This window comes from Lontra canadensis, unplaced genomic scaffold (assembly GCF_010015895.1).
Source record: "Lontra canadensis isolate GAN:19392208 unplaced genomic scaffold, GSC_riverotter_1.0 scaffold30, whole genome shotgun sequence".
In the NCBI taxonomy this organism is placed as follows: domain Eukaryota; kingdom Metazoa; phylum Chordata; class Mammalia; order Carnivora; family Mustelidae; genus Lontra; species Lontra canadensis.
Genome location: NW_022631024.1, coordinates 9728265 through 9744358, shown reverse-complemented (window position 1 = coordinate 9744358; position 16094 = coordinate 9728265). Strand labels below are relative to the sequence as shown.

The window sequence follows — 16094 nt, the reverse complement described above, 5'->3', positions numbered from 1 at the left end:
TATCTCTACTACCAGCTGTAGCCACCAGCCTCTGACTGTAGACCCAGATATCCAGAGGCCTCTGCAATATCTCCACATGGATGTCTAAGAGACATCTCTTAGATGTCTAAAATCCAAATTCCTGTCCTTAACCCTGCCTCTGATCTGCTCTTTCCATAGTTATCCCAGTCATTAGAAACTCTGTGTGCTCAGGTCAGACACCTTCACCCATGAATCCTCTCTTTCACTCTGTCTAGACCAGTGGCAAATCCTGTCTATTTTCCTTTCAAAATATGTCCAGAATTCAGCTGTTTCTTTAGCTCCTTCACTGCTGTCATCCTGGCCTACATTGTCATCATCTCTCCCCGAATTATTGCAATTATCTTTCCTGTCTGGTCTTCCTTCTTCTGCCCTTGCCCTTGTTGTCTGTTCTCAGCAAAGCTGTAGGTCCTTTTTTTTTTTTTTTCTTTTTTTCTTCTTAACGTTTTATCTGGAAATAAGTACAGATTCACAGGAAGTTGCAGATGATACAGAGAGGTCGCCATGTTCCCTTCACCCAGTTTCTCCCAGGTTATATCTTATGTGACTATAGTACACTGTCAAAACCAAGAAATTGATATTGATATATTTTACGCCATTTTTATCACATGCGTAGATTTGTGTAATCAGCGTCACAGTCAAGATGCAGAACTATTTCACTACCACCCAGATCTCTCTCATTTTGTTCCTTTGTAGCCACACCCACTCCTCTCCTTCAGCTGTCCCAAGCCCTGGAGACCATGCATTTTTCTCAATCTCTATGATTTTGTTATTTCAAAGATTTTATATAAATGAAGTTATACCACATGTGATCTTTTGAGAGTGCTGCCCCCCCACCCCCACCCCATCCCCAGCCTAATTTCCTTATGGTCCACCCAGGTTATTTTGTGTATCAGTAGTTAATTCCTTTTTACTCTTCAGTAGTATTCTATGGCATGGATGAGCCAGAGTTCGTTTAACCACACACCTGTTGTAGGACATCTTGTTTGCTTCCAGTTTTGGGCTGTTACAAATAAACTTGCTACAGACGATCTCTTGTAAATTTTTGTGAACAGTTCACAAAAACACAAATTTTTGTTTCTTAGATTGGCCAGCAGTTGTTGTTGTAATGTTGTAATGTTTTGTCAAGTTTTGGCTCTAAGATTATGCTGGCCTTATAAAGTGAACTGGGACGTGTCCCTTCTTTTTCTGTTCCTTGGAAGAATTTGTTGAAAATTGGTGTTATTTCTTCCTTAAATGTTTAGAAGAATTTATCATTTGTGGGAAGGTTTTATTTTTATTTTTTAAGAAGATTTTATTTATTTATTTGACAGACAGAGATCACAAATAGGCAGAGAGGCAGGCAGAGAGAGAGAGGGAAGCAGGCTCCCCACTGAGTAGAGAGCCCGATGATGGGTTCGATCCCGGGACCCTGGGATCATGACCTGAGCCAAAGGCAGAGGCTTTAACCCACTGAGCCACCCAGGCGCCCCTGTGGGAAGGTTTTAAATTATGGATCTAGTTTCCTTTTAAGGAAAGGGCTGTTATCTTCTTACCAGAGTTTTGGTAAATTTTGTTTTTCTAGGAATTTGTCCATTCTACCCAAATTTAAAGATAGTTTATATGATTTTATTTTTTTTACTGCCTACAGTATCTTTAGTGATGTGCTCTTGTGTACATTTTATACCTCCTCTCTTTCCTGATCACACTCACTAGAGGTTTATCAGTTTTATCTTTAAAAAAAAAAAAATCAACTTTGGGGGTGCCTGGGTGGCTCAGTTGGTTGAGCATCTGACTCTTGGTTTGGGCTCAAGTCATGATCTCCAGGTTGTGAGATCAAGCCCCAGTCAGGCTCTGTGCTCAGCAGGGTTTCTGCTTGATATTCTCTCCCTCTCCCTCTCTCTACCCCTCCTTCTGTCCCTCCCTCCGCTTACACTCATATACTCTCTCTAAAATAAATAAATAAATCTTTTTAAAAAATCAGCTTTGGCTTTGTTGGTTATCTTCTGGTATATGCTTAAATTCTATTTCATTCATCTGTGCTCTTATCCTTTGTTTTTCCTCACTACCTTCTTTGTTTTTTATTTGTTTTTTGGGTTTTTTTTTTGTTGTTGTTTTGTTTTTTTGGCTTTTTGAGATAGCTGAATACATTATTAATCTCTTGGTCTTTCATTATATGTACTACTAAGGCTATAAGTTTTCCATTATAAGTCCAGATTTATGTGCATTACACTCTTTTTTTTTTAAGATTTATTTTAGAGCGCGAATGTAGGGGGAGGGGCAAAGGAAGAGGAGAAGAGAGAATCTGAAGCAGACTGAGCGCAGAGCAGATGGAGGGCTTGATCTCAAGAATGAGATGTTGACCTGAGCTGAAATCAAGAGTTGGATGCTTAACTGACGGAGCCACTCAGGCACCCCGTGTTACACTCATTTTTTTTTTTTTTTTAAGATTATTTACTTGAGAGAGTGAAGGCAAGAGGGAGCACAGAGGGAGAAGGAGAAGCAGACTCCCCACTGAGCGTGGATCCTGATGTGGGGTTCAATGTGGGGCTCCATCCCAGGACCCCAAGATTATGACCTGAGCCAAAGGCAGATGCCCCACTGACTGAGCCATCCACATGCCCCTACATTCCTTTGACATGAGTATTTTCATTCTTAGTTAAAACTATTTTTTGTTTTCCTTTGTTATCAGCTCTTTGACACATGAGCCATTTAGATGTCATCACTTCATTTCCAGACAAATGAGGATTTTCTAGTTATCTCTTTTTGTGTTCTTGCTTATTCTGCCACCTGAGAACATACTTTTTATGATTTCTGTCCTTTGATATTTCTCTTTTTTTTTTTTTTTAAGATTTTACTTATTTATTAGAGAGAGCGTGCAGCAGAGGGAGAGGGAGAAGCAGGCTTCATGCCGAGCAGGGAGCCCGATGTGGGGCTCGATCTCAGGACCCTGGGATCATGACCTGAGCCAAAGACAGACGCTTAATGACTGAGCCACCCAGGTGCCCCTAATCATTCTTCTTCATAAAGTGCATTTTTGAGAACTCAATCATTTGAGTCCCTTTTGGGTCTGTTTTTGTTGTCTGCTCTGTCCCTTGATTTTTGATCACATTATCTTGTCTTCTCATTTACTTAGTCATTGTGAGTGCTGGAGACTTTAAATGAGCAGTTGTAGAGAATTTAAAAGCTAGAATAACGATATTTTGGAGGATTTACATTTGTTTCTGGGCGATGGCTAGCGGAATTGGTGATCCTGGATCATTTGAATAAAATCAGGGATTAAGATGGGCTTGAGTCCATGTGTGATGCAGACTATTTTCTATTTTATTTACTTCTAGTGTATGATATTGCAGAGGCCCAGTCCCCAGTGTGGGGGATTCAGCAGGCCTTCTTTGCTTGGTGAACTTCAGTTTTTGACCCCTGTGTCCTGAGTGCCTGCTTAAAGTTACTCTGTCCAGTTCCTACTAGTGGCTTCTCCTGGATTTGGAGGATGCACCTAGGGGAAATACGGCCTCTAGTGCCCAGTTTCCTTTATCTTGCAGATCTTGACTGCACAGTTCTTTAGTGTCCAGGAGTAGTTTTTTTTCCCCTACATTTTGTAGGAATTTCTTTTTTAATTGTTTTTCCCAGGAAGGCTTTTTGAATTTACTTACTTTTCATACTGGTAAGTGGAACTTAAGTATTTTGTAAAAGTTCCTCTAGTGAATTGGTGGCAGCTAGGGTTGCTAGTTATTGCCCCTCCTTGTCTTCTGTTATCATCCCCTTCTTTTTTAGGCTACTCCAACCACTCAGTCCTTTATGGTATTTCTCAGCATGTTCCTATCTTAACACCTGTGTATTTGCTGTTTTCTCTGCCTGGGGTTCTTCCCCAAATTGCTGAATGGCTCACTCTGTTATTTTCATCAGGTCTTCATCAGAGGGTCACTTTATCAGTGATGAGCACCATGTACAAAATAGCAACACTTCCACCCCCTCAAGTCTCATATTTTTCTCCCATTTGCTGACCATCATATGACATGTAATTAGTTTCCATCTCTGTGCCTAAACTCCAGGAGACATTGTCTTGTTCTGTTACATGTCCAGCACCTAAAATTGTCCTCAGTTAGGGGCATCTAAGTGGCTTAGTCGGTTGAGTGTCTGACTCTCAGTTTCGACTCAGGTCATGAGGTCCGGGTCATGAGATCAAGCCCTTTGTCAGGTTCTGCGCTAGGAGTGGAACTTGCTTAAGATTCTCTCTCCCCACAACCCCCTCTCTCTTTAAAAAGGAAAAAAGAAAGGAAATGCTCAATTAATATTTATTGTTGAATGAATATAAGTATGAAATTATGATTTAAGTATGGGTTTCATAGGTGCTTGTGATGATTAAATAAGTTAATCCATTTAAGTGATGACATTTACAGTTAAGGTATTAAGCACAGTGCCAGGCATATGGTAAGTTCATATATTCTTTTTCTTTTTTTTTTTTTTTTAAATTTATTTTAATTTTTTTTCCCAGTGTTCCAAAATGCATTGTTTATGCACCACACCCAGTGCTTCATGCAATATGTGCCCTCCTTAATATCCACCACCAGGCTCACCCATACATATTATTTTTCAAAACTGTTGCCTCTCAAATGATGACTTCTCATTTCTAGACATTATATATGAGATTGAAAACTTATTGGCTTTTTGTGAAGCAAGCCTATTTTTTTGTTCACATTACTATTATGATTAACACCAGATTTTACAACCCTGGGGCTGGGATGGTAGAATGAAGCTTATTAATCTGTGGAACTCTCTTTAGGTAGCTGCAGGATTTAGAGAATAGATCTGCGTGTTTAAGCCAGTTTGTGATTTCCAGGCAATCAGGAAGCAGCTTTTAATGTAACTTAATGAGTAAGAGAGTGATCGAATAGACATCATTCCTTTTTAACTTTTATCTTATAAGAACTCCATTCTGGGAGACTGGCACGCTCACAGTTTTATGTAACGCAAGTGAAATATGATACTAAGCAGTTACAAGCAAATATTGTTCTTGTCAAAGAGAACATCAAGATTGATTGACCTGAGTGATAAGTATTGACTCAAGCAAATGCTGAAGTCAGTGTTTACCACAAGGGACAGTAAATCTTGATGATCAGAGAATATATAGTTAATCTCAGTATAATTACAGAGTTTCACTAGAAGTATCTGGAAATCTTGTGGAATGAATCTCTTGAGTATAACTTTCCTTTTGGAAAAATCCAGCAATGAACTTTTAAGTTGAAGACACAGAGTTCTTTAAAGTCCTTACACATACTGATGAGCTTTTCCTTGATTGTTTTGAACTTGGACAGCCAAGTTCCTCCCTTATGCCTGACAGTGTGATTAGCTAGCTGCTTTGTTCAAGAAATTGGTAATCAGTTAAGTTAGTTTTTTTTTCCATACCCGTTATATCATTTATAAGTCCTCATGTTAGTTTATAAAATAAAAGAGGAGAAAGTATCTTTGATGTTCACCAAGTGTAGTGGAAATACAACATCTCTGTATTTGAAGTAGGCAATGGCACAAGACTGCACGTGACAGTGTTTCTGAGAACATAGAAATTATTTTAAAAAGTTGAGATGAGAGGAAAGTTGAAGATGGACTGTAAATAAAATCTTTTTTTTTGAAGTTTTAATTTTAATTATAGTTAGTTAATTTACAGTGTTATATTTTAGGTATAAAATATAATGATTCAGCAGTTCTGTACATTACCTGGTACTTGTCATGACAAATGCACTCCTTAGTCCCCTTCATCCATTTACTCAACCCTCACCCCACCTCCCTTCTGTTAACCATCACTTTGTTCTCTATAATTAAGAGTCTGTTTCTTGATCTCTTTCTTTCTCTCCTTTTCTCTCTCTCCTTTTCCCCCTTTGCTCATTTGTTTTGTTTCTTAAATTCCATGTGTGAATGAAATCACCTGGTGTTTGTCTTTCTCTGATTGACTTATCACTTAGCATTCTACTTTCTAGCTCTACCCGTGTCATTGCAAATGGCAAGATTTCATCCTTTTTTTTAATGACTGAATAATATTCCAGGGTGTGTGTGTATATAAAATAAAGAATGAGATATACCATATGTTTATCTTCACACACACCACATCTTTACCCATTCATCTGTTGGTGGACACTTGGGTTGCTTCCATATCTTAGCTGTTGTGAGTCAGGCTGCTGTAAAACATCAGGGTGCTTCTGTCTCTTTGAATTAGTGTTTTTGTATTCTTTCGGTAACCTGGTAGCATGATTGCTGGATCAGAGGGTAGTTTTATATTTATAACTTTTTGAAGAACCTCCATACTGTTTTCCATGGTGGCTGCATGAGTTTGCATTCCCCCCAGTGGTGCAGAGGGCTCCTTTTTCTCCACATCCTCACCAACACTCTTGTGTTTTTTGATTTTAGCCATACTGTTAGGTGTATGGTCATAGCTTGTTGTAGTTTTGATTTGCATTTCCCCAATGACTGGTGCTATTGAGATTCTTTTCATGTGTCTGTTAGCCATCTGTGTGTGTTCTTTGGAGAAATGTCTTCTGTCCACTGTTGGTTTTTTTTTTTTTTTTTTTTTAAGAGTAATCTCTACACCCACCGTGGGGCTTGAACTCACAGCTCTGAGATTGAGTCACATGCTCCACGGACTGAACCAATCAGGCACCCCTGTCCATTTTTAAATTGGATTATTTGGTTTTTGAGTTTTGAATTGTGTTAATTCTTTATATATTTTGGATACTAACCCTTTATTGGATAGGTCATTTGCAAATATCTTCTCCCATTCCATAGGTTGCCTTTTAGTTTTGTTGTTTCTTTTGCTGTGCAGAAGCTTTTTATTTTAATGTAATCCCAATAGTTCATTTTTGTTTTTGTTTCCCTTGTCTCAGGAGACGTATCTAGGAAAAAGTTGCTGTGGCCGGTGTCAAAGAGATTATTGCCTGTGTTCTCTTCTAGGGTTTTTATGGTTTAAGGTCTCACATTTATGTCTTTAATCCATTTTGAATTTGTTTTTATGTATGGTATAAAAAAGTGTCCAGTTTCTTTTTTTTTGGTGTGGCTGTTTGGTTTTCCCAACACCATTTGTTGAAGAAACTGTCCTTTTCCCATTCTGTATTCTTTCCTGCTTTGTTGAAGATTAATTGAACATATAGGTGTAGGTTTATTTCTGGGTTTTCTTTCTATTTTGTTCCATTGATCTGTGTGTTTATTTTTGTGCCAGTACCACATTACTTTGATTATGTAAATAAAATCTTGAGTAGGATTTGAGTAGGCAGACAAAAGAATGGTTTGTAGTATGAGAATTAGAGTCCCTAAAGAGTAAGATGTTAATATGTGGGCTTAAAAATTTATACAAATAATAAATTACAGACATATCTGAAAAGACATAAATAAAAATAAGTCAAGTCCTTCCCCCGAGATAACTGCCTTTAACATTTTGATATATATCTTTCTAGATTTTTTTTCTGTTCATGCATATACAGGTGTAAAAAATGCAAAGATATTTGTGCAAATGTTTGTTAGTACATGTGAATAAATAGGAAAATAAATACTGATATAAAGGGATAGTATTTATTTCATAAAGATTCACTTATGAATTTTTGCTATTATAAAATTATATATGTGGTAATTTAATTTATCAGTGAAAATACTGTGGTCTTTGTTATTCCTAAGATTTTCCTTCCTGAACATATTAGCTACATTTGGCAGAGTAAGTACACACATTGTTTTGATTGATAATGAATCTCTCATAATTTTTTTAGGTGCTGGGTCTTCAGCTCTGAAGAGGCCATTTGAAGATGGATTAGGGGATGATAAAGATCCCAATAAGAAGATGAAACGAAACTTACGGAAAAGTATATAAAACCTTTCTTCTTAGAGATGTGAAAAGATCTGTAGTCTCAGATAGAAAAATAAAAATTACAAAGTGACAAATTTGATTTGGAGTTTTAAGAATATATCTTAACTGAGAGATTGATGATTAGATAACTTTATATTCTTTTCAGGCTTCATTGCTTCAGATATAGTAGTATTGACAAACTAAAATTGATGCTATAGTAGTTCATATCACTTGTACAATGAAATGTTAGTATAATTAAAGTGATTTTACAATTACTTATGAAGTGAAAATAATTTGTATATGTGTTTTCAAATTCTTGTTTTTTAAAGCCTGGTGAATTTATAGTGGTCACTTAGAATCTACAGATGCATAGATTAAAAACAAAATGGTTTAATTTCTTATCTCATTTTTTTTTGTTTTGTTTTTGTTTTAAACAGTTCTGGATAGTAAAGCAATAGACCTTATGAACGCACTAATGAGACTAAATCAGATCAGGCCTGGGCTTCAGTATAAGCTCTTGTCTCAATCTGGCCCTGTCCACGCCCCAGTCTTCACAATGTCTGTAGATGTGGACGGTACAACATATGAAGCCTCAGGACCATCCAAGAAAACAGCAAAACTTCATGTAGCAGTGAAGGTACAGTATTGCTTTTATTTAGCAGGGTTTTGTTATTTTATGTTGTAAATTAGGTGCTTATTTTTCGAAAATAACAGAATTTTTAAAGATTTTAATGATAATGATTTGAAGATTTTTGTCCCCTCTAGATTATAAAATTTTTCTTTTTTGGTCATGAAATAATATGTATTGATTATATAGAATTTGGGAAATGCAGAGAAAAGTAAAGACAAAAACCATGGGGCAGATCATTAATATTTACATATAGGATGTTTGTTTAGGTTGAGCTCACAGTGTATATAATTTATCCTCTGATTTTTTTTTTTCATTTACTGTATCATCAGTGTTTTCTCATATTATTAGAATGTTCACAAATAATTTTTAATGGCTGTATGATTAACGTGATATGGGTATACTATTATTTGTTTAGACATTTTACTATTCATTGAATATTTTGCTGTTTGTAGACTTTTCCGGTCATAAATAAATTTAATTATCTTCATGCATTTGGTGCCTTTACTGTATTTCAGAGTACTTCTATAGGGCATACAGTCCCGGATTAAATCAACCAATCATGGTTGTTTATAGGTTTGTAGAAAGTCCCTAAATCCTGGAATTTTAATACACTTGTTCTCTTATAGACAAATGTAGAAATGTCAAAGATCAATTTTAATTTAAGAAAAGTTCTGTTATGTAACAGTATAGCATAAGATAGAATTGGTCTGTTTTCATGATCATTCCATTTTGTAAGGATTATTAACATAGATGTGAACATTATCCTAGATTCTAAGGATACAGTAGTGAATAAAACAAATCCCTTAGCCTCCTAGAGCCTGCGTTCTAGTGTGGAAAGGATTGGAGACAGACAACAAATATACAAATGAATAAATGATAAGGCAGGTAGTAATAAGTGCACAGTGTAGGAAAATAATAACTAAACTGTAAACATATAAAACAACATACTATTTATGTTGTGTCTTGTTTATAAAAGGGGCACTTCAAGTATGATGAAATAGTATGAGTTTAAAATGAGGCAGAAAAAAATGAATCCAGGAATAAAGCTAAAAATACAGTTCAATAACTTAGCTGTAATGTATGCTGAGACTGAGTCACAAATTCAGATCTCAGTTCTCTAGGATCTGACTCAAAAAGCTTGTGAAATATCCCTTCACAGTGGCATAAAAACAGGCGTAAGAACAGTTGATTATGAGAATCGTAGTTGTTTTGGTGTAGAGGTCAAGTGGGCATTCTCCTTGAGTGGGTCTTCATAAAAAAGGATTGCATGACATCCTTTAACATCATATGTGATTCAGTGACCATTTGTGGGTTATTATAATTGCCTTTAGTGTAAGCTGGCGGCCTCACATCAACTTTCAATTCAGTAAAATTTGGGGACTAAGAATAGCAGATTTTATAATATGACAGGACTTAGATGCTATTTGTTCTCATAACTACTATTAACATTTTGGCATGTACTTTTCCAAGCACCCCGCCCCCCCCGCCACCTTTTTTAACCTGCAGTTCCAAAACCCAGGATGCGCTGAAAATGAAAAATAATTTCCGAGGTTTGATGAAAACTCACTTGATGGGAAAACCTGACCTGAATTGATAGAGAACTACTTTTAGTCTTCATTATTCCATTTAGTGTGAATATTTTATATGTTCCTTTGCACAAACATGGATAGCATCTGAACTCAACTGGGGATTCAGAAAATATATAGTAAATATTTTGTATTAGCTTTCTAAACTCTGAAAAACTATGAATTCCCAAAACAATCTGGCCCCAAGCCTTTTAGATAAGGAGTGGTGGGACCTACGTAGTGTGTATACACCTTTGTGTATACAAAATATATAATTAAAACAAATATTATTTTTGTTCATCTAAGATAGGAGGTTTTTTTATAGTTATCACAAAGATTGTTCTCCTTTTTAGTGATGGCCTGATATTTGTTTATTTTCAATCTACTGTAATGTAACTGATGATTTTAGATTTAGATGCTTCCAGTTGGTGCTTTATATCTTTAAATGTAAACTAGTCTAATTATCCCTTAAGATACATTCTAGGAGCACCTGGCTGGCTCTGTTGGTATAACATGCGAATATTGATCTCAGGGTTGTGAGTTCAAGCCCCATGTTGGGTGTAGAGTTTACGTTAAAAAAACAAAAGAAACAATTAAGGATACATTCCAGAATGAAATTTCTAGATTAAGAAGAGGGCGTATTTGAATGATCCATTAATTCACTAAATAGGTATTGGGCTTTCCATTATATGTTAGGCATATATGTATATTGCCAACTTGCCATTTATATACAAGTTTCAACTTCTCTTTTACAAATGAATTTGAGAGTGTTTTATATCTAATATGTGTTTATGAAAGTAGATCCTGCTAGATAAAAATCCTTAGATTTCTTACTACTAAGTAAGCTTGGTAGGAGGCCTTACCTGTCATGACAAATCACACCAGAGAATCAAATGAAAGCAAAATACGAAAAAGTGGTTCCTGCCACAGGAGCCTGGCCAGCCAGCAGCAGACACCCTGAAGTGATGGGGATCTGTTGCCAATCTTTGATTTCCTCTTCCAGTGTTCTTTTTTCCAATAGTCCCTCACAAAGAACATAATCAGCCATATTCCATGAAAAGAATCTTAGTCATTGTGGAGAAAAGGTCAGCTAGAAGAGGGCAGGGAGTGAAGGCTCTTTGGGAGAGGTTCTAGCAGCCCTCAGCTCTCCACCATCAAGGAGCCGTGAATAGGACTTTTTTTTTTTTTTTAAAGATTTTATTTATTCATTTGACAGAGATTACAAGTAGGCAGAGAGGCAGGCAGAGAGAGAGGAGGAAGCAGGCTCCCCGCTGAGCAGAGAGCCCGATGTGGGGCTCGATCCCAGGACCCTGGGATCATGACCTGAGCCGAAGGCAGAGGCTTTAACCCACTGAGCCACCCAGGCGCCCCTAGGACTTTCTTTTGAGTGGAGAGCCATAGAGTACAGTTTGTTTTCATGTGTTTTCTTTTCACTTTTGTCCTGTACTCTTTGAGGTTATCAGCTTTCCCAGCCTTAACCACCTTCTAGGGGGGGAGAAGAGGCATCGTTACACTGATTTCCCGGTCACCTTGTTTCCAGGAATAATCTTGTGATTTTTCAGCCCAATTAATATGTTTATTAGATTTGATTTGTTCACCGGACACTTGAAGCTCACTTTGTTGATATATCAATTTTTTGACTTCAGTATTGATTCCAAGCAAACTTCGGTTTTAGAGGTCTGAGAACTCATTACTTTTATTATTATTTTTTTAACTTTTGTAGCGTATACTAGCTAATAATAGGAAAATGATGTAATTTGACATTTTTTGTTAGTTGGTCAGTATTGCAAATACACTGTATCCCTTGAGATTTTCCATCAGTTTTATAAACTATAGTGTAGTGAAGTATGTTGCTACAATAACAAATAAATGAATATGATATGTGAGAAAAGCACAGGGAGAAGTGGTGTTAAGTAGCCACCTTAGACTAATTGTAACTGTCTATGTTAAATTTGGAAAAGCTGCATGTCTTTAGTTTTTACTGGAATAAACAAATCAAATTTATTTGTGACTCTTGACTTTTAGCCTGTATTAGCTTGTGTTCATTCCAAACTGATAACTGTTCTTTCAGAGATGAGATTTTTCAGGGAGAGCATATTTACAGGACTCATACAGTGGAGGTGTTTTCTTTATAAAATATTGATGAGGATAAACCAAATGATATTGATATACTTAGTTTTATCATACTACCTGAGAACTTCTAAAACTTAAGATATTGAAAAGACGTTCTTGGCTTTCTTCCAGTGATTACAAAGAATTGACTTGTGATTTGAAATGTTCAATAGAATGCCAGAGTTTCCTTATGAATTGGGTGAATTAATTTCAAATTCTCTTGGTACAGAGTTCTACTTATGTCCGTTTTTTTACCAATGTACTATTTTATTTATATTGGCAGAATCCATTATAGAAGATGCCATTGTTTATAAACTTTGGGTTGCCTGGTCTCTCATTTGTGGGACTATCATAACTGTTTTTTGAGACACTAAGTATAGTTGGAATAGTAAAGAAATATAACATTGCTTTTACATTCTAGCACTTAAAACATTAGTCAAAAGCTGAAAACATACAGAGATGTTTAGGAACCTATCCATATGTTTTGATATAAACCTTTAAATTAGTAACTGACAGTGCAATATTGGCCTATTTGAAAGAGGCTTTTAAAAATGGTAGAATGTATTTTCTTGTAAACCTCTAAAAAGCTGTATAACCTGGCAGGAGATACTAAAAGCCATGCTTACATGTGTGTATGCTCATGGGCACGTGCATGCCTCCAGAGACACACACACACACACACAAACACACACACACACACACACATTCAGATAACTTTATTTAAAAAATAAGAAATGCCAGGCATTAAATGGTAATATAAGAAGAATGGACATTAGGGACGCCTGTGTGGCTCAAGTGGGTTAAGCCACTGCCTTCAGCTCAGGTCATGACGTCAGGGTCCTGGGATCGAGACCCGCATCGGGCTCTCTGCTCAGCAGGGAGCCTGCTTTCCCCTCTCTCTCTGCCTGCCTCTCTGCGTACTTGTGATCTCTCTCTCTCTCTCTCTCTGTCAAATAAATAAATCTATCTATCTATCTATCTATCTAAAAAAAAAAAGAAGAAGAAGAAGAATGGACATTGGAGGAAGCCATAATGTAACTAGACCTTGAGGGGCAGGGTCAGAAATTTGCTATACACCTAGTATAGCAAATAAATCTTGAGGCTGAATCCTTTCTTTCAAGTATTGATTATGGTTTAAATTGAAAGCAAAGAGGTCAGTAGTAGAAAGCTTCAGATATTATATCATTGACAGGCAAACTGGTTCCAACATGAAGACTTCTTGATTCCCTCTCTGTGCTGATTTCCCCTTATGGATCGAATCATAGAATTTAGAGGTCAGCTAATCAGTCTTCCGGTTTCCCAGATTGGAAAATTGAGGACAAGAGGAGAAATGTAGGATTAGAGTGCCAGGTCTTCTCCTTTATAGTTCTTTGTACTTTTTCATTATGTTGTTTTACTTTTCCCCTCACCTCCTTGGTTGAAAGTGGCTATTCTGTTTCTCTATCCCCAGCCTTCAACTTAAATGACCCAGTAGTAGCCTCAGGTTTGCATTTCTCTAATCCTTTATTTAAACCTTATTACTCTGAGGATGTTTTCCCATTCTCTGTGGTGAACCTTCAGTAGGTAAACTTAGTTTAACCAGGGATTTGTAGGTTTAGGCACCCTCTCGCTCTTCCTGCAAGCTGATTCGTGCATTCAGATGTTATGGATTTGAAACTTGTATTCAGTATTTCATCTCTTCTCTGTGGTTTCTGATGTTTGAGTAAAACTGAATCTTACTGTAATTTGTACAGGTGTTACAAGCAATGGGATACCCAACGGGCTTTGACGCAGATATTGAATGTATGAGTTCCGATGAAAAATCAGATAATGAAGGCAAAAATGAAACAGTGTCTTCAAACTCAAGCAATAATACTGGAAATTCTACAACTGAAACCTCCAGTACCTTAGAGGTATATTTATATGTATTTTTTTCCTTAGAAAAAACTGTATTTAGATTGTAGGAAATTTGAGAGATGTGGAAAAGTGTAAAGAAGAAAATCAAAAGCTTATACAGATGTAAATATTCCAGAGGCAGCCATTATTAATATTTTGGTTTATTTTTATCCAGCCTTTTTGGGGGGGGGCAGTCATGCAGTTTTACATCATCTTTTTTTTTTTTCCACTTAACTTTAAAAAATCTGTTAACATAACTGTATAGTATACAACACATGAGTGTATTCTAATTTAACTAGCATTCTCCTTTTGCTGGCCATGGAAGTTCCTTCTAGTATTTCACAGTTAAAATATATCAACAATATCAACAATAACTAAACAGTGAAAAACCAGAAGGTCTAGCAGAGGGAATTTAGGATTATTTGAAGTTTGTGCCGAGCTCTGGGAGGCAGTGGGTCATCATGGAGCTGATATAGCCTTAAGGAAGGCATAGCCTGATCTAGCATGTTCCTCAGACTCTGAGTAAGTTCTAACAAATGAGCTTATTGCCACAGATAATAGAATGGGACAGAAATCTAAGTACTGACTAGACACAGCATTTTTGGAAATTCATGGAGCCCTTATTTACTGCATTCTGCATAAGGAATATTGGCTCTAAAGTAACAGCAAGAGGTTACATTAAGTTAAAAAATTTTCATTTGTGGGAATGAGTATTTATCAAACACTTAGTGGGCCATAACATTTTCAGTCTATAAACCTTTTGTAGTGCCTGCTATTGCCAGATGCTGCAGAAATTGCGTCCAGAGCCTTAAAACGTTCTCAGGCTAGAAACACAAAGGAGATATCCATAACTAATTATAATGTAATGTGATAAGTACTATGATGGAAAAGTGAACATAATAATGTAAAATCTCAAAAGAAGAATTGATCAGGAAACTCAGACACATGTAAATCAAAGGGAGTAAAATGTGAGTGAAGTTTGAGGTGATGTGTAGGATTTTGCTATGTGGAAAAGAGGTGGAAAGAAGGCATTTGGGGTCAAAGGAATAGGAGGTCTGATGACCTGGGGATTGTGGAAGTACAGGTTTGAGAGGTGCCAGGTGGGCCAGTGTGTGGGGAAAGATGGAGGCTGAGACCTATGGAAGCCTCGTCTGACTTTTTTTTTTAAAGATTTTATTTATTTATTTATACAGAGAGAGTGATCACAAGTAGGCAGAGAGGGCAGGCAGAGAGAGAGGGGGAAGCAGGCTCCCCGCTGAGCAGAGAGCCCGATGTGGGGCTCGATTCCAGGACCCTGAGATCATGTCCTGAGCCGAAGGCAGAGGCTCAACCCACTGAGCCACCCAGGTGCCCCTCGTCTGACTTTTCATGGGATACTGTGGAGGAAACTTGGCACCTGGCTTTTCAGAGGACCAGTCATTCACAGGTGATAGTCACAGGCAGGGCAAGATATTTTGCTGGCAGTGTTACAAATACTTAAAGAAGAAAGAGCTCATTAATTATGAGCTGAGACTGTTAAGTTCCGGGGAATTAGGGAGAGAGAGAGAGCAGTGTGGGCTGCACTGATAGCAGCCACGTGCATATATGGTGCCTTTGGTAGGAATACATATATGCTTCGTTTCTAAGTAATGTAGTAATGGCATGGAGGTTGGGGGAAAGAAATCCCTTATTCTTCATTTAAAATTAAAATATTAAAATGCAAATGTTTGTATGTCTTGACTCATTTTTATAAAAGTGATTTCAGATTTGGAAAGCAGAGTGATTACCAAAGAACTAGTTTCACAAATTACTCATTACCTTTTAAAGATGAAGACTAGAAATTTGCTTTGAAATTTTAAAAAATGTAGATTACAAAAACTCTTCAAGAAGTGAGGTTTTTTTTTTTTTTAAATTGCAGAAGACCTAGGCATGTTTATTAAATATGTCTTGAAAAGTCCAATGTTTCATTTCTTTCCCTACAGCATTAACCATTTATCAAATCAGCATAGAATAGTTTAAGAGAATCTTGCTGTCCATTGGGTTTGGATACATAATAATAGTTTGGGACATTCATTTCTTTCTTTTCTTTCTTTCTTTCTTTCTTTTTTTT

The 16094-nt window shown here is 36.7% G+C and overlaps 1 protein-coding gene across 4 annotated transcripts in view; it reads left to right on the top strand.

Moving 5' to 3' along the window:
• The window catches only part of STRBP (spermatid perinuclear RNA binding protein), a 132456-nt gene that overhangs the window by 100227 nt on the left and 16135 nt on the right, over positions 1–16094 (top strand). For all 4 annotated transcript variants that reach the window (XM_032865814.1, XM_032865811.1, XM_032865812.1 and 1 more), the window contains exons 11-13: positions 7746–7838; positions 8260–8459; positions 13864–14022. In XM_032865814.1, the coding sequence (XP_032721705.1) occupies positions 7746–7838; positions 8260–8459; positions 13864–14022 (452 nt within the window). The remainder of the gene's footprint in view (positions 1–7745; positions 7839–8259; positions 8460–13863; positions 14023–16094) is intronic.